The sequence below is a fragment of the Ictidomys tridecemlineatus genome, chromosome 10 (genome assembly GCF_052094955.1).
Source record: "Ictidomys tridecemlineatus isolate mIctTri1 chromosome 10, mIctTri1.hap1, whole genome shotgun sequence".
Taxonomy (NCBI): domain Eukaryota; kingdom Metazoa; phylum Chordata; class Mammalia; order Rodentia; family Sciuridae; genus Ictidomys; species Ictidomys tridecemlineatus.
In genome coordinates, this window is record NC_135486.1 from 63271679 (window position 1) to 63299079 (window position 27401).

At 46.6% G+C, this 27401-nt stretch overlaps 1 protein-coding gene and 1 non-coding gene across 2 annotated transcripts in view; both read left to right on the forward strand.

The window, feature by feature from the left end:
• Positions 1–27183, forward strand: part of Edaradd (EDAR associated via death domain) — a 51164-nt gene extending 23981 nt beyond the window's left edge. Inside the window, exons 5-6 of the mRNA XM_013356373.4 lie at positions 14926–14971; positions 25386–27183. Coding sequence (XP_013211827.1) covers positions 14926–14971; positions 25386–25768 — 429 coding nt within the window. The 3' untranslated portion in view covers positions 25769–27183. The remainder of the gene's footprint in view (positions 1–14925; positions 14972–25385) is intronic.
• Positions 9437–9541, forward strand: LOC120887697 (U6 spliceosomal RNA). The gene has a single exon (XR_005731033.1). It is a non-coding gene; the product is annotated as a U6 spliceosomal RNA (small nuclear RNA).
• Positions 27184–27401: the final 218 nt, after the last annotated feature.

Genomic DNA, 27401 nt, shown 5'->3' on the forward strand with positions numbered 1-27401 from the left:
TTCTGTCAGGGAGTGAGGGCTGCTGTGAGAGCCCCTCGCATGGGCCCGCTGAGGAGACTCAGTTCTGGAGGCTACAGTCTGAAATCAGGGAGGCGGTGTGGGGAGGATCTTCTCCTGGCCCTGCTCCTTGGCTGGTCCGTGTGTCATCTCCTGCTGTCTCTGCACGACACCTTCCCTCTGATGTGCCTGTCTTGGTGTATCAATGCCCCTTTCCCTAGGACACCAGTCATTTAAGATTAGAGCCCACCCCATGACCTCATTGTGAGTCTTTTCCACTGTATCTTCTGAGGTACAGAGGCTCATGGCACCTCTTCAGGGACTTCAGTCAATCCACAATATGGGAAAGTAAAACAAAACGAGGACCAAACAGCAGCAACACATCCCAAAGGAAGATGAACAGGCCCAGCAGCCTGCAGGACTGAGAGATACTGCAGGTTGCCTGTGTCCCAGCCTGTGGCCAGGCCCATGGTGGAGCTGTCAGTGGGAAGGTGGCTTGTCTGGTCAGTGGAAAAGCAAAGGCATAGTCAGAAGCAACAGAAGCTGAAGTCTCTGTGTCCCCTCCACACCCTGGGGACCCATCATCTAGCCAGTGGATTGTTCTCTTTTTTTTTTTTAGAATTCAATGCACTTAATTTTTTTAGAGCAGTTTTAGATTCACAGCAAAATGGAGTGGAAAGGACAGAGATTTCCCATTTGCCACCTGCCCCTACACACACAGCCTCCCCCTCTGTCGACATCCCCTTAACACTAGGCCACGCTGGTTATGGTGAGTGAACCCGTGGAGACAGTCGTTTTATCTCCAGAAGTCCGTAGTGTCCCTTAGGGTCATGTGGTGTGTGCCTTCTGTGGCTTTGGCCTTTTGTGTCATGATTGTAGTATACAAAGTAGTTTCACTTGCCTGAAAATCACTCATTTCTGCCTCTTTGTCCCTCCCCCAGCCCCTGGCAACCTGGGATCTTTCCTCTGGCTCCATAGTCTTGCCTTTTCCAGAATGTCCTGGAGGTGGCGTCACACACGTATGGCCTTTTCAAACTGGCTGCTTTCACTTAGAATGTGCCCCGAGGGTTCCTCTGGGTCTCTTCATGGCCTAGAGCACTGCTTTCTGGGGCTGAGTGACATCCATTGTCGTGTAGCCACTCACCTACTCAAGGACATCCTAATTGCTTCAAACTTGGGTTATGAAGAAAGCTGCATGTGCAGTGTCTGTGTTAATTCCTCGGTGTGAACATGTGAACGCTGGCTCATGGGGTAAGAGGGAGCTGACTTTTGTAAGAAGCAGCTGGCTGTCTTCCCAAGAGCCTGTTCTGTTTTCGGTTCCTGCCGGGGATGAAAGAGCCCCTGCTGCTGCCCCTGTCCCCCAGCATCTGGAGTTCTGGGCCCTGGCCATTCCAGCAGCTGCCTGCTGGTGTCCCTTGTCATTTTGTTCACATTTCCTTGATGACACAGGACTGGAGTATCTTTTCACATGCGGGGTTTCCACCTGTGGGTGGGTGTCTGCTCAGGCCTTTCTCAATTTTAGTTGGTTTGTGTTCTTTTTGTTGATTTTGAGGTTTCTTTGAATATTTATCACATATGTCTTTTACAGATATTTTTTCCCCAGTCTGTGTCTTGCCTTCCTGTTCTTTTGACAGTGTCCTTTGCCAAGCCAAAAATTTTAATTTTATCGAAGTCGGTTTATCAGTTCTTTGCTTTGTGGGTGGTGCCTTTGCTGTTGAACCTCAGAAGTCAGTGCTGAGGTCATCTAGATTTTCTCCTGTGTGTTATACCTTGAGGTCTGTCATCCAGATGGAGCTGGTTTTGTGAAGAGCAAGAGGTCTCTCTCTCTCTCTCTTTCTCTCTCTCTCTCTCTCTCTCTCTCTCTCTCTCTCTCTCTCTCTCTCTCTCTCTCTCTCTCTCTCTCTTTCTTTCTCTCTGCATGGATGTCCAGTTGTTTCAGCACCTGGTTTTTTCTTTTTTTTTTTTTTTTAATACTAGCCTTGCCAGGCTCTTTTGTCAAAGATCACTTGACATACTTGTGTGAACCGACTTCTGGACTCTCCCTTCTGTTCCACTGACGAATCTGTGCGTTCTTCCCCGCACCATTCTGTTGGGACGACTGCGACTTTGTAGGTCTGAAAGTCGATGGTGTGAGTCCCCGCACTGCAGTCCTTCAGGTGGTTCTCTGGGTCTTTCATTTCTCCATGTGAACTTTAGAATCAGCTTCTCCATACCCAAAGCATAACTTGCTGGGATTTTAGTTGGGATTGTGTTGATTCAGAGCATCGGCTGGGAGACCTGGCATCTGGACAGCACTGCCCTGCCATTACTGCCCCCACTGTTTACACACCTCCTTGTCATGGAGGCCGTGTGCCCATCCTGCTTGCACAGTAAGTACTCACTGTGGTGTGTGAATGACAGTATTCTCAGGTTGTGCCAGTTCCTGCTCACAGCACTGGGGTCATGGTGGTAAAAAGGACTGGACCTGACATTCTAGTGCATGAGAAGAAGACTCTCTGTCCACTGGCCCTGAGACCTATACAGCCCCCCCCCCAACCCTCTTAGTGCCTTCATTTTCCTATCTGTAAAGCAGTAGGGCACATCAGAAGTATCTACTCAGAGCTTTGTGGTAATGAAATGAACTAATACTTTTTAAGCTCTTGAAATATCAAGTATATCATCAATGCCTGATGCAACGAATAGATGAGATTAATCAGGAGCAGATTTGCACTGCACGGAGCATTTCCAATGGTAACAGGTGCTGTGAAGAAAAATAGAGCAGAGAGGAGCCTGGGGAGTGCTGTTTTTAATTGGGAATCTGAAACAAACAGCTGTGCTCGAGGGACTCTTAGAAAATCTTAAAGAAAGCAGAGGAAGCGGTAGGTGTGGCAAAATCACAGGCTGTGCCAACTCTGGTTCAGGCAGCTTGGCCTCTCCTGCTGCACCATGGTGGTGTGAGCAGAAGGTTTGCAGAAGATGCACAGAGCCTGCTTCCTCCCTCCAGAAACCCAGGGTGGAGCTGAGCTGGCGAGACCTGTGCATGGGGGACAGGCATAGCTCAAGGACTGGCTGCAGGGCTCCTCCAAACACAGGTACCCAAGGACTGGCCCACTGTAGGTATTCCGGGACTCTCTTCTACAGTGGGTCCATACCGTTACTGGGCAGTGGAGAAGAGGCAATAGCCTGAGCACACAGCTGGCCAGCTGGTGGCCATTGAGAACAGAGGCCAGCAAGGCAGAGGGAAGGAAGTGGGCCAGATGCAGAGGCTCTGAGCTTCCACCAGCAAGAGCAGGCGACCCAGCCTTCCTTCTCCCTGTCCCTGCCCCCAGCTGTCCTTCTCAGGGAGGGAGTAGGTGATTCTACCTCCAAATAAAATAATTGAACAGGAGGATAAATCTCTGTCCATGGGTTAAATTTCCCTGTTCCAGGGTCCTCTTGGCCATGGAAACATCCCACCAACAGGCAGCCCCAGCCAGGTTCTCCTTGCACACACAGTGGCTGAAGGGGTGGGCCTGTGGGTACCCACAGGCGATGGTCACCCAGTGTGGAGGGAGACCTGGTCTCCTCTGCTGGCAAGCACCCCTCAAGAGGCCCTTGGGTAGGGCTCATAGCAGCTGTCTGTAGAATGTAGACACTCCACTGTCCTCTGCTTGGGTCCATAGAACTCTTCAGACACTAGGAAAACATCTTCTGGCATATTCTGCTGCAGCCTATGCCACTGGATTATGACATATTTCCCTGATATGGGACTATGAGATGGTTTCAGTTTTTTATTTTACTGTTATGCATACTGCTTAGGTGAATACTGGAGTCTTGGTCCCTAGCAGTCAGCCCTGGTAAGGCTGTCTGTTTCCTTAGGCCACATTGATGTTGGTATTTACAGAAGAGACCCAGGCCCAGACTGTCGGTTCCTTCTTCCATGAAGCGAGCCAAAGGGCCCTACATCCATTTCTCATTTAAAAAAAAAAAAAAAGTTACCAAATAGGAAAACCACAGCAGTAAGTAATTAATTTCTTTGAAATTAAATGTCTTTTAAATATTAAAAATCTTACAATTATATTCTAAAATAAGTAAATAAGTCTTTTAAAAATAAAGTTCTGCTTTATGTTATTCAAAATAAGTGGAGGGCTAGGGACCATGGAAGTCCAAGCTTGCTTGTCTGGTATTACAATATGGTGGCCGACACAGAAGTTTTCAGTCCATCATTTGCCAGAAAACTGTCTTAATTGATAAATGATGCTTAAATAGCTGCTCAAGAAATGGGAACTAATTTCATATCTTTTTTTTTCACCAAAGTCTTGTATTTCCAAGGATACATATTTTGTTGTATCTTAGTAGGATTCCCCTGTGGCTTTGACCCCTCCTACCACCATACCTTCCTTTGGGAATCCAGGATTCCCCACTTCTTCCTAGCTCCCTGCACACCTTGACATAAAGAGGCATAGCCCTCTCTATTGAACCTTACCCTAAGCTGAGCACCGGCTAGTGGTAAATTGGAGGGTGGCTTAGCGTTGCTAACTGTACAGTTTAGAAAGTGGGTCTGGGCCCACACACCCAGTTTGACAAGTTGACCTCTTTAGAATTTGCCTTGGTTTGAATCGGTTCTTGGATTTGTGTTTTGGAAAATTTGTTTCCAGTGTGGCAGTATTAAGAGGTAGGGGGACTGGTGCGATGGCACAGTTTGTAATCCCAAAGGCTTGAGAGACTGAGGCAAGAGAATTGCAAATTCAAAGCCAGCCTTGGCAACTTAGAGAGGCCCTAAGCAACTTAGCAAGACCTGTCTCAAAATAAAAAAATAAAATAAAAATAGGTTGGTTATGTGGCTCAGTGGTTGAGCACCCCTGAGTTCAATCCCTGGTACCAAAACAAATTTTTAAATAAATAAATAAATATTTTTAAAAGAGGTGGGGGGTCTATAAAAGGTGATCAGTTCATGGAGGCAGTGCCCGCATGAATAGATTATATCATTCTCTCAGAGTGAGTTGATGATTGCAAGAGCAAGTTCTTTTTATTAATATTTTATTTTTTAGGTGTAGATGGATACAACACAATGCCTTTATTTTTATGTGGTGCTGAGGATTGAACCCGAGTCCCACCTGTGCTAGGTGAGCACTCTACCATTGAGCCACAATCCCAGCCCTAAGAGCAAGTTCTTATAAAGCAAGGCTGCCCTATGTTTCTCTCTCTCCTCCCACCTACTCAGTCCCTTTCTATGGTGCAGAAAGGGCCCTCCACCTTGAACTTCCTAGCCTCCAGAACTATAAGCCAAACTTCTTTTCTTTATGAATTTCCCAATCCTTGGTATTCAGTTATAGCAACAGAAAACAGACTAAGGCAGCCAATGAGGACCTAAGAAGTCATTCTCTTGACTCTCTTACTTACAGAGGAGGGAACCTGAGGCAGTTGATAATGGGCAGAATTGGAGTCTGTGACTTTGTTCAGTACCACCCCCCACTCCCAGAGTTGTTAATAGTCAGTGTTACCAAGGTCACCTTGCCTAAATCTAAGGAGATAGTAGGCTTTTCCACCATTCTGGTGATTGATATCAGACTGCAGAATAGCATGCGTGAATGGTTCTAGAGCAGAATCGGTAAATGGAGGGGTTGTTCTGCCTTTCTTTACAGTGGGCAGAATTCCGTCCAACAGCTTCATTGCCTCGGCAGAGCAGTGGCCCACCAGACTCTGCAAACTGGAAGCAATTATGTGCGTGATAATAACAGGGCACGGGCCCAGCCAGCACTGCGTAGCTGGTGTCTGACATGAGTCACCTGGCAGGCCCCTACCTGCTCCTCTTGGTATTCAGCAATCCTGGCAAGCTCTAACAGGATCTGTTTAATTGATTGGTGAGTCCTTTAGCTTTTTTCTCTAAGGGAAAGATCAGATAGCTCTGGTTTGTTTTTAATTCCTTTCTTTACCTCTGATATGGAGGGCATACAATGAAGAGCCGGTGCTACCAGGTAACTATAAACTTGCCCTGGGACATACACTTGGTATCTTTAACTCTGATGAGAGGGACTCACTTAACCATTCAGCTAATCTGCCAGTCCAAACAGATGGCCCTTTCTTAAGCCAGGCCATGAAAGGGCCCTCGACATGGTGCTGTTTGGGTACCTAGGAAGAGAGCAAGACTCTCAAGGGGTTGGTTTCACAGAATGGAGATTACCTGCTCTGTGCTGTGAACTTGGCCTTGAACCCTGTTCCCTCTGTTCTTTGTGGACCAGCCTTCCACATTAGCCTACAGAGCTGGCCATCCTGCCTCTAAGAAGGGGATCTAGGATGCTACATTAGGATAGACACACTAACCACTAGCTGTGAGTAACAACAGTGAAGAGGCTTGGGTCTTTAAAAGCCATGGAACTTCCACCTTTTGGGAACCCTGGAAGGTTTTGCCCAAAACAGATGAGAACCTCTGCTTGTTGGTGCTGCACTTCCTCAGGGTGTGGTGTCTTATCTTTCTAGACTAAGTTTATTTGTCCCAGTCTGTGAGCTTGCTGTGATCCTTCTCTTCTTCATGCACACACCATCCACAGCCATGATCTCTTGGATCACACTGTCACTGGGAACAAGTCCTCCAGCCCAGACTTCAAGTTCCCCTCTCTGACCCTAGCCTTGCCTCCTGTGTCTTCCAGTCCCCTGCCTCCCTCTGCAGGTATGTTTAGCCTTCATACATCCCATGTTCAAGTGTCCGCCCTCTCGGCCTCACTCATAGCCTGTGGAGAGGCTCCTGCTGTTCTCGGCCTCTTGTCCCTGTCCCCAGCCCTCCTCTGACGTCAGTGGACCTGGCTTCATGCCCCGGTCAGCGCTTGCTGTTTTCTTGCAAACCTGCCTTGCTGAGTCCTAGGCCTTGGGTGGACCAGGACCACCTGCTTCCTCTGTTGACTGGAGAAAATAATGGATATAAGTTGCTGTTCCCATCGGTCCTATGACGAGTCCCTACTACCCCAACCTTAGTCACCATTCAGGGCCTAGAGGATATTTTTCTATAATGAAATTTCCCAGAATCAAAATTCTAGAAGGAAAATCACAGTATTCTTATTTGATGTGGCCTATTAAAGTTAAAGGCTTTGACTTAGTTCTGCTTGTGGACACATCAAGATAAAATGTCAGAGGTAAGACATGGAGAAGCCCAGGGTGATGCTTCCTTCTCAGCACCTAGTTGCTTCCCAAGGACACACAGGGGCTTTCAGAGTTCCCAGTGAAGTCAGCGGCTCTCCATCTGACCAGCTCCACTGCCTCGACACAGGGGTTCTCCTCATTCTCCTTCAGGGCTGTGTTGACTAATGCCTTTGGAACTCACGGTGGGTTAGAGTGTCCCTCAGACTTCAGTTGGCAGGTGTCAGGCATGGCCACCCTCACACTTCTCGGGATCTGAACTGGCACACTTTTTAGAAAATTATTTGGCAGCACCCACAGCTAATGGATCTGGCAGTCTCCCAGTGGGGACAAATTACAGAAATCAAAGAGAGGTCAAGACCATTGCAACTCTCATGACAGGAGTGCTGTGGATCTCTTCCAGGCCCACTGGCAGGAACTGGTTGAGTGGATGCTGCAACGTTATTGAACATTAAGGAGAGAGACGGCTGCCTTTGAAAACTGTGTGTGATATATTGTTAAACAGATGAAACCGTTTGTAGACCAATATGATTTAGGACTTAAAAATGTCTCTGCAGATGGTGACTTTGGCCATATGTCACTAAGGTGACTCAGGGATTGGAAAGGATGTGTGTAGACTGTCACCAGTAACCTGTCCGGGCTAGGTGGAATTGCAGGATGGGATGAGAGATTGACCAAAAAGAATTTTTGTATCTCTTTTTGCTTTGTTTAAAAAAAAAAAAAAAAAAAAGCTAGGCACTATAGTGCATCCTATAATTCCAGCAGCTAGGGAGGCTGAGACCGGAGATTCTCAAGTTCAAAGCCAGCCTCAGCAATTCAGTGAGGCACTAAACAACTCAGTAAGACTCGTCTCTAAATAAAATACAAAAAAGGGCTGGGAATGTGGCTCAGTGGTCGAGTGTCCCTGAGTTCAATCCCCAGTACCAAAAAAAAAAAAAAAAGCATGATTTTGAGTAGTTTTTGCCTTTTATATGTTTTTGTTTTTTTGTTTTTTTCAAATTAAAAATAAAGTCTTAGAATAAACCACCCATGGTATTAAGGCTCAGAGCGCTTTTCATACAGTGACACATGGCACCACAGGAAGAGTGCAGAGCAGGGAGAGTGTTAACACCACCTTCCGTCACCCCTGCGCCTGGCATCACTTGCCTCCTGTCGCCGGGGAATGCTCTGCCTCTGCAGTACGGTCTACTTCCATTTTCGTGTACAGACCAGAGTCTCCTGCACAATCCTTTGTGACATTTCTAAACAGTGATCCAGTGTGCTTCACACACAAAGGGAAAGCCTGTTGATCTTTCATCTTTGAACCATAGCAGAGGCGTGCCCTGCTGGGTGGCAGAGGCACTGTGGTCCTTGACCCCCACTTCAACTCCTGCTGGAGGAAAGAGGTAAACATGCCCAGTGACCTGTCAGGGCTCTCAGATGTGCATTCTTCCCATTTAATTCTTCATCCTCAGTGGAACACCCCAACCCGAGGTCTCCCCTGACTCCCTGCCCACTTTTGTGCTGTCTTGATTCTGTCTGTGCCTTTCGACACTTGGTTCCTGTGATATCAGTACTCACGCCTGTCTTTGTTCCATTCCTGGATTTCAATCTTGAGGCAGCAGGCCTCAGTCTCTACTGAGAATGTTTTTTACACTGAGTAGGTGCTCAGTAAATATATCTCAAATTAACTACATTTCTGAAAGCCAGTTTCCTGAATATACTTTGATAAGTGAACACACGTCCATTTTTCTATAGGTATATTTCAACAAAAAGTAAAAATGGATGCTGTTGTTGCAATTATAGCAATTAATTTGCAGAAAAATAACTGAGTATAAATTGGTTTTCTTAGAAGGAGGTTCACAGTGTAGTAGGAGTATTTAGAGGTAGAGGTTGGTAATTGTTCGGCAGAGTCATGCAGGTAATTGGTCTGTCTTGGGAATTCTCACCACTCAAAGCTACTTGGCTTTCAATGGCCAGGTGACACAAGAAGGTTTTGCATAGTCTAAACCCTTGTTAGAAAAGCTCTGCTTTTAGAATCTTTTCAGGTTCTTTTTTTTTTTTTAATATTTTTAGTTTTAGATGGATACATACTTTTATTTATTTTTTATGTGGTGCTGAGGATCCAACCCAGTGCTTCCCACATTCAAGGCAAGCGCTCTGCCACTGAGCCACACCCAGCCCCTTTTCAGGTTCTTGAACTGCAGTGGAGGTTGCCATTGCCCAATGGGCAGTGGCAGCTTGATTTTGGTGTCCATTGTGGCTCCAGCCAGGCTTTGGCTCTGTCAGTTTAAGCAACGTAAGGTGTGCTTTCACATTCAGTTCTTTTCCCCTCAGATTACAGAATGATAAAGACAGGCTCTTTAGTGCTACTTTGGCCGCTCGTATATACTGGAATTGGACCGATACAGAGACGATGGGTGTGGCCCCTGCACAGGATGACACACGGGGTCATGAAGCATTCCTTATTCAAAGAGGTTAAGGGAAAAAATAGAGAACAAAAAATGAACTCTCTATTAATTAGCCTAAGCATACATATTTAAAGACCAAACTGGACTATCCTGAAAGATAGGTTTTGTAGAAAACTAGCTTCTGAGTACCCATGGGGACCAGCAAAGACCAAGATTTCAATGTGTTTTGTTTGAAAGATATTTTTAGCATTTTAGTTTGGTCGTGCTGGGAGTCAAACCCAGTGCCTTCCTTGCCCCTCAACACATGCAAGGGAATCGCTCTGCCATGGAGCAACGCCCCCGACCCTAATCGGCTTTTATTGTTGGTTCATGAACTGGGCAGCATTCAGTCTGCAAAACAGAGGAGCTCCAGTGGGCGCGGCAGAGAATTTGGTTTTTTAAAAGCAGCTTGAGCAGGAAGAAAGGAACAGCACAGTGCAAAAGGTGGATGGGTTGTCATGAGGTTGTCTCAGATCACTTTCCTTGTTGGGGTTGGAGCAGAAGGGACTCCCTTATCTGCCAGCTCAGGTGGACTGGGCCCCTTTGGATCAGTTCTTGCAAATCTTGTGTCTTCTTTTTTTTTTTTAACTGGCCTGTTTGGAGATCTCTCTCCTGGTTCTGGAGGAAGTTGGGTCTTAGGAGTAAGCAGCTTAGGTTTTACTTTGGTGATGTGGGTTCCTAGCATGAGGAACCAACCATTTTGGGTTGGTTGGTTAGGGCCTAGTGCAGGAGTGCAGTTCGATGGCTTCCTGTGAATCTTATTTAACAGGACTTCCCTATTAATGTCAGTACCCAACCATGTCATTCCATCCCCGGGTGGGCTACATGTTGAGCTCCGAGTTGAGAGCCTTTCCCAGGCCATGCTCTGGGCCCCAGACTTTCTCTGCTTAGAGTCTGGTATGAAATCTTCATGTAAATCTTTACAGGCAGCTGTTCTACAGCACACAGAGTTCTCAGCTCCCTGAGTAAAAACGGGACCTATCAGCTTATAAACCAAACAGAGGACAAAATTCCTGAAACCTTGCCAATTTTCTCTCTGTTGAAAGAATTCTTGGCAGTAGTTAACACATTTTTCCCAGTACTAAAATAATTCTGTTATATCCACAATGAGAAAGTTTTGTAAAATGGGGTTTTTCTTAGCCTATTTGAACAAATAAAATATTGGTGTTCACCCCTGCAGTACACTAAAACTTATTACGATTTTCAAAAAATAACTCTTACCTGGGTCCCACAATACACCAATTAAATGAGAATCTCTTCCCAGCTAGAGTTGAGAAAAGTTAACATGTTTCAGGGTGGTAGACAAACTTTCCAAATGCGTATGAATATTAGTCTGTTTCTAATTGCTATAATAAATACCTGAGACTGGGTACTTTATAAAGAAAAGAGGTATATGTTGCCAACAGTTTTGGAGGATGAAAGTCCAAGGTTGGATGATTCCCTTGTTCTAAGAAACTAGAAGAGCCTCATAGTATCCTGGCAGAATACGCGAGAGAGGGAAGATCACATGGCAAGACAGGAAGCCAGAGAGCTGGAGGGCTCTTTCATAACAACCCCCTCAAGAGACTGTAACCAGGGTTTCAGAGAACGAACTTAATCCCTCTGAGCAGGGTCCTCGTACCCTAACGACTTCCACTGGTCCCACTACCTCTCAACATTGCCACACTGGGGACCCAAGCTTCTAGTATATGAATCCTTGGGGACAAACCATATTTGATCCATGCCAATGCCTACTCAGTTTAAATTAATTTATGCACATTTAAAATCACAGATTTGGGGCTGGGGATGTGGCTCAAGTGGTAGCACGCTCGCCTGGCATGCATGCGGCCCGGGTTTGATCCTCAGCACCACATACAAACAAAGATGTTGTGTCCGCCAATAACTAAAAAGAAATAAATATTTAAAAAAGAAAAGAAAATATTAAAAAAAAATAAAATCACAGATTCCTGTAATTTGCAAGTGCACCTCTCCCCTCTTCTTTCTCATGTGTAAATGCCACTCACAGAGTCCCTCTGACATCCTGGACAGTGTTTGAGTATCTCACCAGGCCATGTGGCCCTGCAGAGCACCCTGCCTTCCCTTTAGATAACTTAGTAGCTTAGGACCTCGCTCAGTTACTGAGGCTGGCCTTGAACCTGAGATCCTCCTGTCTCAGCCTTTAGATCTATTCAGAGCAAGCCTGGGAGAGCTAAGGATTAGCCAGTGGCCCTCACTGACAGACAGAACTAGACGCAGGTGTGTGGACAGGAATACAATGGGACCATAGGAGACTTGTGGAGATGAGGCCCTGGGGCAGGGTGACAGGATGGGAGGGGCAGAGAGAGCACTGTGCTGAACTGCAGCCCGTGCCCTGACCTGGACAATGCCAACAGCATCTGCCGGTGACCTTGGCCCTCCCTCCCTCCACAGATACAGGGTGTTAACTGGCTCAGACCTGTGCTATCCCTAAAGCACAGTAAGCATGAGGTACTTGCTGTGCTTGGGGAACACCCAGGGCACAAACCCAGACTGGGGGTGGGAGAAGGCACTTGAGGAAGTGCCATCTAAACTGAGGCCTGGGCAGGCTAAAGGGCTGGGTGGCTGTAGGCAGCTCTCCTAGCCTTTCTGATCATCTGGGGAGCTGCCTTCCCTCTGCCCTCTGCTGGTACTGCTCTCTAGGGCACTGGGCACCACTCCCCGCCTCCAAGTCTTGTCTGCTCCTGACCTTCAGAACCTGGTGCCTTCCTGCACTGGGTGCTAGCACCTTCTGCTTCTTGTCCCTTCTCTGACCTTTCTCCTCTTGCTCTTCATTTCTGCCTCTGCCACCCAAACGTAGGCTTTTCAGTGCCCTCGGCTCATGCCCACCCACTTCCAGTCTTTTCTCCCACGACTACCTCAACACCTTATTTCCATCTTCTGTCTGGGGGCTTCTCCCAGAAACCCCACCAGCATCTCAGACGAGAGGGAGCCTGACTTCCTGCATTGTCAACGACCTCTCCAAATCCTGTTCCTCTTTCCGCCTCCTTGGCCCTGCCCTCAGTGACTGTCTCTGTGGCAGCTCTTGCTTTATCCGCAGCCCTCCCAGGTGAGGGCATCCATCCAAGCCTCATCTGTGCTTCCCCTCCCCTCCCCTGGCCTGTCCCTACCCCCCTGAGTCCTGCAGCCAGGTGGGCATTTCCTGCACTAATCCTAGACAGCTCTGAGGACACCCTGCCTCTGAGGAGAGCTTCCGTGACTCCCTGTGTCTGTGAAATGAAGTCCAGCCCCTGGAAGGGCTGCAGTCCACTTCCTGTCCCCTCACTCTTTCCCCCTCCTTGCCCTTGCTTGACACACCGTGCCCCAGAGGTGCCCGTGTTTTCCATGGCCTCTCCGGCTCTCGACGGCCTCTGGCATGCCCACCTCCAGGCCCTATCTCAGACACCTCTGCGCCCCAGAAACAGCCTCTGATATTTCAGCTGGCAGAAACCTTTTCCCTCTGGTGGCGCCCTTGCCTCCCTTGAGGGCAGGGCCCAGGTCCTTACTTTGGAGTACGGTTCCAACATGGGATTTGAACATCTCATGCTCCGTGACTGACGTGGGTTCACGTGAGCATTGACAACAGTGCTCGTGATTAACACAGGGTAGAGAATGAGGCACTGCTGTGGTTTTGGCCAAGATCCAGCTATCACTCTTGACAATTAACCTGTGAAGTGGCACAACCTAATAATCAGAGCCAAGAACAGGGTCCAGACGTCGATCTAAATCCTGTCCTCATCACCCTTCAGGGCCCTCCTGGGCCATGTTCCTTGTTTACATCACAGGGATGGTGGTGGCCAAACACTGACTTCAGAAAAGTTCTCTCTGGATTACGAAAAATCAAGGCAAACATGCATTGTAATGTAGCTTTCACTTCTGGAAAACATGCGTTTTAGCAGGGACCTCATACCATTTAATCTGTCAAGTTCTAACATCTGTGTGTCTGCACGTGACCTGAAGTTCCCATTCCCACAGCCCAGGTTCCAGGGCAAGAGGCAGAGCTGCCAATGCTGAAGAGAGCGTGAGCAGACCTGCCCGGCCTGCTGGAGCGCACATAAGAGAGCCAGGTCCCCGGGAACAAGCCCTGGCATTGGGGCCTCCTGAGGTTGTGAATGTACACAATTGTTCAAAGAGACACTTCTGTTCCTGCAAAGGACTCTTGTGCTGCTTCCTCTCTCTCTTTTTCTCTCTCTCACACACATACCTCCCTGAGTGAAGGAAATGTGAGAACAAAGTACAACCTCAAGTGAATTTTTTTTAAAGAATTTTTATGAATTGTGATAAGCATTGCTTTTATTGTTGTTTCCACTGTGACAGTGAGTGATAGGAAGAGGACTCACACCAGAGTGAGAACTGTGTAGACTCCCTGGGGGAAATTCTGAGCTAGTAAGACGTGGAAATGCTTGGGGGGGAGGGGATTAGACAAATGTGACCACACTGCAGAGCAAGCAGGAGGTGGGGGGGGGGGCTTGGTGGGAGGCTGAGATGAAAAGAAAGAGTTCATGACACCATGGAGTTAGCACTTCCTTAAGAGCAAAGTTCTCAGAGACCTGAGGATTAGAGGCCCCATCAGGCTGTGCCAATCCAGCAGCCCTGACCACAGGATGGGTGGAGGCCAGGTGGGGGTGAGCAGCTGAAGCTGTAGAAGACGGCTGTGGAGGCCGAAGAAGAAAGCTGACGATAGCGCCGTACACTGCTGCCTCTGTGTAGCATGGATGGGGCCACACTGGCTGCCAGGGAGGCTTCAGGTGCATGAAGGTGCAGTCACAGAAAAGGAGGTGTGCTGGGATGGGCCTTGCCTTGGAAGACACACGCCACTCCAGGAAGATCCCAGCAGGTCCCTCCTGCCGGGTGCACATGGCATGGCCTTGGTTGTAAGCAGGAACCCCAGTTGGACGGGCAAAAGTGCCGTCACCCCTCCCAGGACCTAGACACTGCTTTTTCCCAGTTCATTTTAGCTGTTTTGCAATAGGTACCTTAAAAAATCAATATAATAGATAAAATAATTGTAATCTAGGCAAAACCCAGCCCATCACAAAGCAGAAAGAGAAATAAGCCATAATATGAAGTAAAAATTAAAAGGTAGCACATCATTACGCGCATCATCATTTGTTTTAAACAGGACCTTAATGCATCTAATGAACACTTACACAGCTTTACTCCGGCAGATCTGTTCTGGGCACTGGGACTCAGCCAGGGAGCAAATAAACAAAAGCTGCTCCCTTGAGAAGGTTAGATTTCAGAGAGAGCCGCACAGCTCAGCTCTCCACACCCCTACATCCCATTGAAGTGCCCTTCTAAACATTCATCCCATTCACAAGTCTTGGTAGAAATTCAACTGAAGAAGAAAGTTGACGATAGCGCCATTCACATGTGCTTGTGATTTTAATGACAGTCACTTTTTGGTTTTTAGGGAGAAGAAAATGGCCTTCCGGACAGCACTGGAGAACCCCTTTCAGGTACATGATCCACTGTAAAGCCACCGGGACTGCAGCAACAGCTAGCATGGCTCAGTTGAGAATGTGTCTGTCATGAACTGTTGTGTGTGTGGCTTGATAACTTTAACCATCACAGCATTTTGAGAGCAGTAATGGGCACATGAGTAACCAAGGGCAGGGCTTGTTGGCCCTGCTCTGTCCTCACTGTCCTCTGGACAACTGCACACAGGTACAGTACAGGACGGCCTGGTTCCTCTAGGCCAAGCAGCTCTGTTGAGCCCAGTACCAGTGCAACCATCTGGAATCTCCGTCTCCTCCAAGGGAATTTCCCGGCCTCTGAGTGTTGAGAGGCTTGCTTCTTGAAGGCCACATCATGGACACGCTGTGAATGTTGCTGGTGAATTCTTGGTTCAACACCTTGTTGGTGGCAGAATGACCCATCTTCTCGGCCTCCCTTCTTTGCAGGAACCCTTCTGCAGGGCCCAGGTTGGAAAGGAAAAGGGCAAGGGTTTGGGGAGAGGGAAAGCCCGTCATAGACTTTTAAAATCTGCACTGCAAAGCAGAGCGACTCTCCATGCCATGGCAAACTGAAGGGAAAGGCATCCTAATGAAACCAATCAAGTTATCAAGAAATGTTTTCTGCAAGCTAACCCTCCTTTGCTTTGGAAGGGGACAGCAGGTTCTGAATTGGGCAGGCTTAGGACTGGGCTGCTGTCAGCATAACCGCAGACCCTCCCTCTCCCACCCATGAGATGTCAGCATGGGAGGGACCCACTGGGCTACAGCCACCTCCATTCCCTCTCCTCCCCCAGCAGTGGCAGCCAAACAAGCATTATAGCATTAAGTCACGAGTTGTCCCTGTTCCTTCTCCTTTTCTGCTTTTGTGTCTCTAGCCTAAGACACTTTAAAGATTGTCCCCCCTTTTCTTTCTATGCTAGGGATTGGACCCTGGGCCTCAGGTACACTAGGCAAATGCACTACCGCTGAGCCCATCAATCCCCAGAACATATTATTCTTTTCTAATTAAAATATATATATATAAACTTTTAAAGGACTAACATCCTCCACACTGACATGTTAGCTAAAATAAAAATGAATAAGCAAATTTGTTTAGGAATAGCTATCAAGTTCTTTTATGGGTCAGGGTCATTCTTAATTAATAGATAAACTTTAATCAAGCTGTGGTCATCTCAGAATGAAACAGGAGCCTTTCAGGGAGGCTGAACTTCTCACCACAACAGTGAGTAACAGGAGCCTTTCAGGGAGGCTGAACTTCTCACCACAATGAGTAACATAATGGTGTGGTGGGCTTGCCTGTGTTGCTCTTGGGAGCAGGAACTGTGCGATTCAAGTTGAGGTCTCAGCTCCTCCTCCCATGGTGTCTGGCCTGCTTGTTTTCTTGTTAATCTTTTTTTCCAAAAACAAATAAGTGAGAAATGTGGATTTATTGGCTTTGTTCTTCATGCAAACTGGCAAAAACAGATCTGCAAATTTTGTATTTGAATGAGGGTTATGCCTTAAGAGAGATTTATTTTATTCTGTGGTACTCATAAGTACTAATTGGGCACCTTCCAGGTACCGGGCACTAATGTGAATGACAGCCCTGCACATAAGGCCCTGTTATTTTCTTATTATACGTAAGTGGTTGGGAGCATCACAGGATCACCCAGGAGTAAATGAAATTCAAGGTCTGGGCAGCAGGCTGCCTCTGGGGCGTGCAAAATGCATCTCTGTGTAGTGCAGCCGTTGAGTGCTGAGCATCCTGCGAGAGGGTGAGGTTGAGACTTCTGCTGTCTCACAGTCTTCAGCTGGAACAGAGCCTAAGTCTACCCCAACCCCCAGAAGTCAGTATCTGAGCCACTTTTCACAAAAGCTTGCTACTTTCCATGGACAAGGCCCCTGGCCTTAACCCAGGTCTGGTTTTTATTTAATTCTTGCCCTTTGAAGCCCTGTGCAGTCTATAGGGGTTAAAATAAGGGACATGGGCAGGGTTGAGGGCACTTGGGTGAACAAGGGACTAGATTGGAGTGATGAATGATAGCAACAGATGGTCATCAAGGAAAGAGAGAAGATGCAGCATAGAACCAGATACCACTGGAAAAGCAAGTGAAGACAGAAGCCAGCACCCATCGGGCCCCCAAGTAAGGCATTGCTACCGATGCCCTGGCTAAAGCAGCAGCAGTGACCATTCAGCTTACCCTGCTAATGGAGGCCCGAGAGTTTTACAATGCTATCACACAAATATGCTAAAGGAAAACATCTGGGCATGAAAGCAGTAAGCCTTCATTATATAATATGCAAAATGGTCCCCAAATTGGAAGACTTCATTTCACAGTGTGCCCAGTAAACTGAAGCATTACTCCTGGGTTTAAATATGAAGCAACAATTGACAAAACCCTGGTTGTTCATACCCTTTGAGGAGCAGTGATAGGACACATGCCCTGAAGCTTTGGTACTCATCGCCAGTTTTTCAAGGATGACTTTCTGGTGACCTCAATTAATTTGGCACCTGCCACCCTAAAACTAACCTCCGCATAGAACTGAATGCAGAGTAGGATGGTGATTTTTTTTCAAATTAGGTCCGTGAAGTGACACTTGTATATTTGCTGTGTCTCATCTCTTCAGAATCACGATTCAAATTCATGTAAAAATCTACACTAAATTTTAACTCAGGTCCTTTAATATAGAAGAGCTTATTTTTTTTCACACAGCTTGAAGACAGAATTGAGGCCCAGTGTGATTTATTTGCCAGTATCCACCCAATTTGTCCATGAGACCCTCCCATGCTGCCGCCAACTTGATGTCTCCTTAAGGAGAGAAGAATGAAATCATGTTGATTTCTCCTTTGGTGCAGAGATCAAACACCCACCAAAAGCCCTTGGGTCCATTTCTTGGTAGATAAAAATAATTACTCATCAGTTCCAGCTCATACCATAAAACTAACCTAACAAATACTGTGGTGTGTGTTCGCCCCAATCCAATGATCATCAAAGCCAGAACTGGCATTTTAATAGTAACCACATGTGAAACCACATGCAAAAAAAGGCATGACTTTTCATCCTTACTAAGCATCATGACAGAAGTGGGAGACTACTTGGACACCTCTTGGTATTTCACAGACTCCAACACTGATAATTTATAGACACCTAGGATAGGGTTATTTTATTTCAGAACCACAATACTTTGCTATCTAAATATAAAATTTTTACTATTTGTTGAACCAACTCAATGACTAGTTGTCCTTGGGAGCATCATTACGATGCAGCCAGGAGCTAACGGGGTCCTGGAGAATGGGAGGGAAACGCCAACGCAGTAAGAGCTCCCGAGACGCCAGGGTGTGCAAGATAAAAGAGCACCTCCCCTGCAGGGAGACCATTAAGTCCACTGTGATCCACTGCCAACATCCTGACTAGAGCTACTTCTAGGCTCAACGAATTATGACCTTTGTGAATTTTGAACCTTGTTCCAATCCAGTTAAATGTTAATTGACTGGCATTTACAGCCTGCCAGCCCCAAAGGTAAGAGTTCCACTATTGGACACTAACTGTTTCTTACTGTTCTAAATAACCTTGACCTTCCTGTGGATGAACATGCTTGGCTCTTAAACTCTTCTTCAAAGTATTATGTAAAAATATAGGTATGAGAAAGGGTGAAGGGGAGGGGAGGGGAGGGAATGCTCCCAGGGAAGGCTGTCCCTGTTATCTGTCGCTGAGTGCGGAACCTGAGGTATCAGTGTCCCCCTTCCTCTCCCCCACCCTGCCCTCCTTCCCAAGGGACACTATGTTGTTCAGGTTTCTCCCTCCCCCAGGGACCGCTCTCAGGTCATCGTGCTTGGTAGGCAGAGCTCCATCCCTGAGCTCTGTCCCCAACCTGTTCAGGCTGGTCTTGAACCCCTGGATCAAGTGGTCCTCCTTTCTCAGCCCCTCCAAGTAGCTGGGACCACTGATGCATGCCCCTCACCCTGCATGTCTCTAAGGACTTTTAATCTCCTCCAGACATGGGATCTCTCAAAGAGAAGTGGCTGTAATCCCAGGGTCGAATTCTGGCAGGCCCTCCTGACCAAGCACGTAATTTGGAGGATCTTTGAGACAAGGGTTTTCATCCCTGGCGGCACTTTAGAAGCTCCCATGCCTGCACCCCAGACTAATTAACTGAGGATCTTGGCAGGTGGGGGCAGACATCAGGATTTTGTAAATTTCCCCCAGGGGGTTGAGGGGGTTGGTGGGTTTCATCCCCCAACCAGAGTTGAGAACTAACTGCTTTTCAAAAGCTGTGGGTTATTATCCCTCACCCACGGCTCTCTGGCTCTCCGTTGTTCCCTACTTGCCATGTGCTGGGCCAGGGCTTTAATGGATTACCTCCTTTAATCCCACAACCAGTGCATGAGAAGGTGTTTTTCTCCCTGGTCAGAGAGCGAGATGCAGGTTCAGCATGCTCAGGACCATCCAAATTGGGCGCCTGTGTGTTCCTGTGCCCAGGAGGTTCGTGCAGGTAATCTGCAGGTACACAGTGGTTCCCTTCTCCTCCGTGTTTATGCTAAGTTAGCACTAAAATAAATAGGTGTCTGTCAGTTTGAAAATTTCTAAATAGTGCTTCATGACTGCACAAAGTTTCTGATTGGATTTTTTTTTTTTATGTCACACTTTTTTTTTTAAAGAGAGAGTGAGAGAGGAGAGAGAGAGAGAATTTTTAATATTTTTATTTTTTTTTTAGTTCTCGGCGGACACAACATCTTTGTTGGTATGTGGTGCTGAGGATCGAACCCGGGTCGCACGCATGCCAGGCGAGCGCGCTACCGCTTGAGCCACATCCCCAGCCCCTATGTCACACTTTTAATTCATTTAATTATGTTACATTTTTTATTCAGTAGATATTTATTGAGCATCTGCTGTGTGCCCAGCAAGTAACAGAGACATTAGAAATCAAAGTCCTCTTCCTCTTGGAGCTCATGTTCTAGCTGAGACAGATAGTAAACATGGAACTAGTGGTAATGTCAGATGGTGGTAGGGGCCTCACCGAAGGTGAACAAGGTAACAGGGTTGTGCCTGGCAGTGAGTGCTGCTACTATGCCAAACAGTGCAATGGAGCTGCCATGTGAGATGAGAGGGAGAAGGACCATGCAAAAGGAACTTGCAGTGCAAAGGCCCTGAAGCAGGACCAGGCTTCCTGCTCTGGGACAGGAGTGGGCAAAGAGCAGTAAAAGAGAGAGCTGAGAGACGCTGTGAGGACTCCTTCTGCTGTCTACTTAAGAAATGAAAACTTACGGGCTGGGGTTGTGGCTCAGTGGTAGAGCACTTACCTAACATGTGTGAGGCACTGGTTTGATCCTTAGCACCACATAAAAATAAATAAATAAAGGTATTATGTCCAAGTACAAGTAAAAAAAAAATTTAATGAAAACTTAGCATCATTAAATGACAAAAATGTTTTCTCATTATTGATCTCACCATTGATCTTGTGAGCTACAGGAATCACTCCATCTTCATTTCATAGAGTACCAATCTAAAACCCATAGATGCTGCATGCTCTGAGAAGCCAAGCCTCTGGGCAGTTAGATTGCAGGGATTTGAAGACCCCCACCCTTCAGAGACCCAGGCTCCAGGATTGTCCAGGGCGAGTTCTCTGCACAGAGCTGGTGCACAGCAGGCCCTGGTAAAGAGTGGTTACCACAGTGGTGGGGACCTGGCCCTTCCTGCCCTGAAAGTCTTCCTTAGCACGAGCAACCAGCTGAGAGACAGCGGGTCTCCAGGGTTTTGGCTTTTCACATAAGCACTTGTCACTAGTTAACAGTGTATCTCACCTTTGCTTTATGTCAGTGAAAACAGTTGTCAGGTGTCCACATGTGGCAAATGAGGACCCTAATGTTTAGAGAGTCTGTATTTATTTTTTAATGCGGGGCTGAGGATTGAACCCAGTGCCTCACACCCTACCACTGAGCCCCAACCCCAGCCCCTAGATAATCTAAATGAGCTTTTATAGAAAACTTAAAAATTTCAACAACCTTCTCTTCTCCAAATCTAGAAGTGACCCATCTTTTTATATTTTAAGATGCATTCTATACTGTTTTCCCCCAGTCCTTATTAACTGTCAGTAGATACCAGCTGTATGCCCGTTCCTTTCCCTCATTAGTTTCTAAAATTCATATAGCACAATCTACCTTTTCCCCCACGGAGAAACACGGTTCTCATTCATTCATATATTCATTTAGTAAATGAATTTTGAAAATTCGAGGAAGGGCCCATTTCTCATCATTCAGTGACCATCATTTACCACTCAGTGCTTGTCATTGGAGAGGCATCAAGTGATCATTTAATCTTCCCCATTTCTGATAAAGATTTCTTTGATCCTGAATCTTTCTCTTTCTTTCCAGAGACCTCACCCCATTTGCCCTTTCACATATAATAGTACATGCTATTAAAGTATAGCAGGACAAAGTGTATTTGAAAAAATACTTGTTTCCCTATTTAAGTCATCCAGAGAGCTAACTCCAGTTTGTGATTTTAAAGGACAGCTTTAAATTCCCTCACATTGGCCAACTCAGTAAATACTCTGGCACCTGTGTTATTGAAAAGCACAGAAACAAAACATGAGTGGATCTTTTAGCCTATGATACTGGGGAGATATTTAGAACTGGAGCCTGGTGCTAAAGGTGAGCAAAACGAACCTTAAATGTGCTTGGATTGGGATGTAAACTGGCCCAGCCTTTGCCTCTGGAGAGGGACCTGAGCAGGTGCATCTGTAGCCTTCAGAGACCCATACTTCTGAACCCATGATCCTATTGCTGGTTAAATGATTGAAGCTGTGGTCAAATGTGCACATGGAAGGTCGGCATTGCACCACTGCTCAGGGTTGTGAAAATCTGGAAAAACCCGAGTTTCCATAGTTTCTCAAAGTCCATAATAATACTATGTTTTCCGATTTTTTCTACATTGTGATTATATTAGCTTTAATTTTTTAAAATTAAGCTTTAAAAAACAAAACATAGGGAACCAAGTGGTTTGGTTTGGACAGCCACAGGGATGAAACGGGAAGAGCAGTGTGGAGTGGACGGCAGGGGCTTGGCAGTGGAGGATGTGATGGAAAGTCTGCCAGGACTCCGGGGACTGGAGGTGTGCACAGAGCAGTCAAGCATTTGGGTGCTTGGGGGCAGATTTTAAGTACTGGTTTGGTGCATTGAGTTGGCATCCTCTGGAGGAGCTCTCAGTGTTCAGCTCTGGAGCCGGGAGAGTTCACACGATTGTTCCCCTCTGTGGTAAAAACAGTGATTAGGCGTGTGCTGTATGCCAAGGGCTGCCTGCATGAGTCCCATGGATGCAAAAGGAAGGACCTGAGGTCTGGTGGGAGAGTCTTGTAGGCAGCCGCTGAAGTGGAGATCACCAAATGGAGAGGGTGTGGAAGGGGAAGGCTGCGGGACAGGAATGGGACTTGAGTACCTCTTTGAAGCTCCTCAGGGTCCACAGAAACCAGAGGGGGTCTTGGCACATCAAGGAGAAGGAGAACACGGGTAGGACATGACAGGGCTTGACCATCTTCTAGAAGAGACCCACAGAAGAAAATGAGCCCTGCCGTGTGACATACTGCATCCACAGGGGCAGAGGAGTCTCAGGCCTGGCTCCAGAGCTGGCCTTCCCAGACCAGGCAGCATGGAGGCAGTAGCAGCAGGAGGCCCAGGGCATCTATAGAGTAATCATAGATCCAGATTTTTCTACCTGATCAGAATTGGTCTCTGGCCAGAAAGTGGGATGCAGGGAACTGGGTCCAGTCTTCACAAGGTTTGGCAGGAGCTAGGCTAGGTCAGATGGACTCAAAGCCAAAGAAGAGGACCATTAAGAACATGAGGCATGGGGCTGGGGATGTGGCTCAAGCGGTAGCGCGCTCGCCTAGCATGCGTGCGGCCCGGGTTCGATCCTCAGCACCACATACCAACAAAGATGTTGTGTCCGCTGAGAACTAAAAAATAAATATTAAAAATTCTCTCACTCTCTCTCCTCTCTCACTCTCTCTTTAAAAAAAAAAAAAAAGAACATGAGGCAGCCAGGAGGCCACAAGTTTTGCATATTTATTCTAACAGTTCAACAGTGAATAAAAAAAGAAAAAGAGAAAGTGGCTTTAGAACATTATGAGACCAGAGGATGGTAGCTTGAGGTTCTTATTTTTTAGGGCAGAGGATTCCTGTACATATTTGTAGATGAAGGAGAGAGAAAATGGCTAAAGATGAGGAGAAAGAAAGAATACTAGATGAAGTGAGTCCTAGCCAAGGGGGGAAGTGTAGGCTCAGAGTTATGGCCACAGTGTGGCCAAGAGAGGGGATGCTCTACTGAGGAGTCCTCTCTATGTTGACACGTCGTTTAATCGTTACAGAAGCACAGAGTGTGCCAGAGAAAGTTTGAAACACAGAAACATCTTGTCAAGTTGAGGCAATGGCTATTATTTCTGCACATCTCCTTCCATAGTGATATCACCTTGTCTCTACCCTTTGTGCTGATCCTGGAGTACATGTTTTTTAGGTCTTACATTTCTTGCTTAACATGACAAGCACTTTCTAGGTTGCTGTGTAGTTTTCATGATTTTTGAGGTCACACTCCATCAAAGAGTGCAGTCATGTATCACTAGTCCCCTAGTCTTATTCATTCAAGTTGTTTTTAAAAATTGAGCTGCCTATGATCACAGTGACTGGGGAGGCTGAGGCAGGAGGATCATAAGTTCAAAGCCAGCCTCAGCAATTTAGCAACTTAGTGAGACCCTGTCTCAAAATAAAAAATAAAAAAGGCTGGGGATGTTGCTCAGTAGTTAAGCACTTCTGGGTTCAAGCCCTAGTTACACCCCCCCCCCAAAAAAAAAGAAAAGAGAGAAAAAAACTTGATAATATGACTAACAGTGTCATAGAAATGTTCATGTATGTACATATCTTTGGCAGTCTTCTTGAACTGGACTCCCAGAGGTCACATCCCTTGGTAAAAGAATATGAGTATAATTGTCATGGCTCTTGTTTTTTAGCTTTTGAATTTGTACAGAATTGCTGGCTTTCAACTTAATGACCAAAGTGATACTGACTTCTTCGCTTTCCTAAATTGGGAAGGTCTCTGCCCAGTGTGATAGCATATGCAGTTCATATTAGGCTTTGGGCCTGGAATGTTCCCCAGAGTCTCATGTTGAAATGCAGCAGTGTTCAGAGGTGGGGCTTTAGGAAGTGGTTGGATCATGAGGGCTCTGACCTCATCAGTGGATTTGATCCTTTGATGACTGAATGGACTACTGGGAGGTAGAACCTTCTTGGATGCAGTAGGTCACTGGAAGGGGTTGTCTTTTCTCTTGCTCTTTCTTCTTTGCTTCCCAGCTTCTACAAATTGAGCAGCTTTCCTCCACCAACTCTTCTGCCATGATGTTCTGCCTCATCACGGGCCCAGAGCAGTGGAGCCATCAGACCCTGGGTTGAAACCTCTGAGTCATGAGCCAAAGTAACTCTTCCCTCCTCTAAGTAGTTCTTACCAGATATGTTGGTCACAGCAACAAAAAGCTGAGTAATACAAGAACATCATTACTTCCCCGGAATCTTCCCAGCCAGTTATCTCTAAATAGCCTTTAAAACCCAAATCCAAAGGTCTCATGAGTCAGTGTGATAGAATTTAAGCTGCTTGGTGTGCCACGTTATGTAGACACTGCTTAGTACTTTATCATAGATGACTTGGCAGCAGACTTCTTACCCACTGACTTACTCCCACTCACCAGCCTGGTGATGAGACGAGGTGGAGGACTGGATGTGAGAAGCTACCCTCCCTCCCTCTGCTGGGGGCGTGCTCTCGTGGGGAGGCCCAGCTCTCCTCTGCCCGTTCAACTCACTGCACATGCCCCAGGCAGTTGGCTCCCCTTCAAAGGGAGCCCCTTGGTGAAGAAAAGATAGATAAAGAAAGGGATGATAAGGTGGCCATAAATTTGAAGTCTGTCTCTGGCACTCTTAGTTACCCTTGTTTTCAAATATGCATATGGAGTAGATATTCCAGTTTTAATTTTTTAAAGAACTGTTCAATCCATCACACCCTGACACTCTGTGTTTCTGTTAAAAAGCTTTGAGGGCAAGGGTGGAGGTGCTCACAGTGTGGGCGGGTTCCAGTGGGGACTGGACTAGTGCTCTGCCCTTGAGGGCCCCTACTCCTCCTCCTTGGGAGCCCTCGTTCTGACCGGTGATCCTACAGTGGTGGGTCAGAAAGGGAGACTGACTTTATAAAATCTTACAACTGCTTCCAGTAAAACAATCTGTCTTTGGCTGTGATGAAGAACACTGTTGTGTGAACACTGAGAAACGAGTGTTCTGAACTATTTCTAAGAAAAAGCTGTGTGCTCTGATTGATGCTTTCAACAGGTCCGCAGAAAATGAAGGTGGTGAGAAATGAATGCGTAGGTCAGGCCTCCCGGGTAACTCTGTTTCTTCCTGCAGGTGTTACTAAGGACCAGTCCTGTAGGGAAGACTGCACTTGCTCGTCCTGCTCACTCCGGGCCCCCACCATCAGTGACTTGCTCAATGATCAGGACTTGCTAGATGTGATCAGGATAAAGCTGGATCCCTGTCACCCAACGGTGAAGAACTGGAGGAATTTTGCAAGCAAATGGGGCATGTCCTATGACGAACTGTGCTTCCTGGAGCAGAGGCCCCAGAGCCCCACCCTGGAGTTCCTGTTCCGCAACAGCCAGAGGACAGTGAGCCAGCTGATGGAGCTGTGCAGGCTCTATCACAGGGCCGACGTGGAGAAGGTGCTGCGCAGGTGGGTGGATGAGGAATGGCCCCGGCGTGGGCGTGCAGACCACCCTGCACACTTCTAGTGCTCCTCTGCATGCTGGGACATCTGCGGGTCACGAAGAATGTGAGCCTGTTCTTTAAGAGCTTGGATGAGGACACGGAACAGTGAACACTGGTTTTCCCCCAAGCTGGTGGTTCTGTGGAGGGGTAGGCTCTGTTTTGGTGGCAGATCTTTCTTTCTTTTTGCACATCTATTTTAATTTAATATTGAATCTGGACTTGGGAAAGAATATTGTGTAGGCTCACATAGGGGTCAGAATGGGTTCATGACATGATGAAAATAAAATGTTCCTCTCTGTGAATACTGCTGAAGATTTCAGTCCCAGACCCAGCAGTCTAGATGCGTGATGACCCACAGGTCATCACGCCTGCTCACTTGGAGCTGAGGCACTCGAAGCTCAGAGGAAGAAGCAACGGGATGGTACTGCATCTGTCCATTCGTTACTGTTTGGGTTATAAAGTGCTTAGGTAATGAACAGATGTGGTAGCATGTGGTCCTATGCTACTGTCATTTTTATCCAAGCATTTTTATGATATGTGGACTATCGATAATGTCATTTGCTTTGGTATTTTTAAAAGAAGCACACAAACTGATGATTACTAGGAGGGCAGAGTGAGAAATTCATGGGTTTGTAAGTACCACAGGAATGGTATTTGAAAATGAATTGTACTCAAAATGCCCTTTTATTACCTATGACCTTTAAAAAATTAATATTGACTTCTTCTTTTACATAAGTCTGAATACTTCTTCCCTGAGATGAAACTTAATTAGTCAATAAATAAAAATCATTGGGCTCACTGGCGATGCTCCCCGCTGAGCCCCGACGACACCTCACAGGATGACTAAAAGGGGTACCCTGAGGCCTACCAGGAGGGAGGGCAGGCTGGAAACCCAACCTTAAACCAGAAGAAAATTTGGCTCAAAGGATATTCAGTGACCTTATTTGATCATCTGGGGAAAGGGCAAATGTGGGGACAAAAAGGGTTGTAATGGGAGAGGTCAGATTTTCTAGATTTGGGAGGAAAGAGAGAACAAGGCAAAGACTTGGTTTGGTTGACAGGCTCAAGGCAGTGCTGTTTGGTTTTTAGGAAGTTAAGTACTCTGTTCAGTTTAGTCCCTGATAAAATAAATGAAAATGGTAAATAAGACTGATAAAGTACCACAGAAAGATTGAGATTAACTCAGCAGAAAGTTCTGAACCACTATTTATTTTCACTAATAATTATGGTAGTTTTTGTTAGGTTGCTAATATGCAGAGTCAGCTGCCCCCTAAATGTAAACTCTAAGTAGCAAAATCTACTAGAGACTGACTCATCCCTTCTGATTCGGTGCTGATTACACCATGCTCATTTCCCTGGTAAGATTTACAGATAAATGTCACTTATCACTAGATGTAGTTAATGTAACAGCCAGTAATAAAACAGTTTTTAAAAAATAGATTCTCTGGTAAATTGGTGGTTGATGAGGTGCTTGTTAAATGGGTATTGTTGGCCAGGATCCTGGCTCTGTACAGAACTAGTTAGGGGGAGTTCTGGTCTTCCGGGAATCTGATTTGATGTATGAGTACGTTCTTGCTGAGCTACCTATGACAAGCTCTAACTTCGTGGCTCAGAATTGACTCTGGGAAAACATGTTATTCATTTTTGGCATTGGGG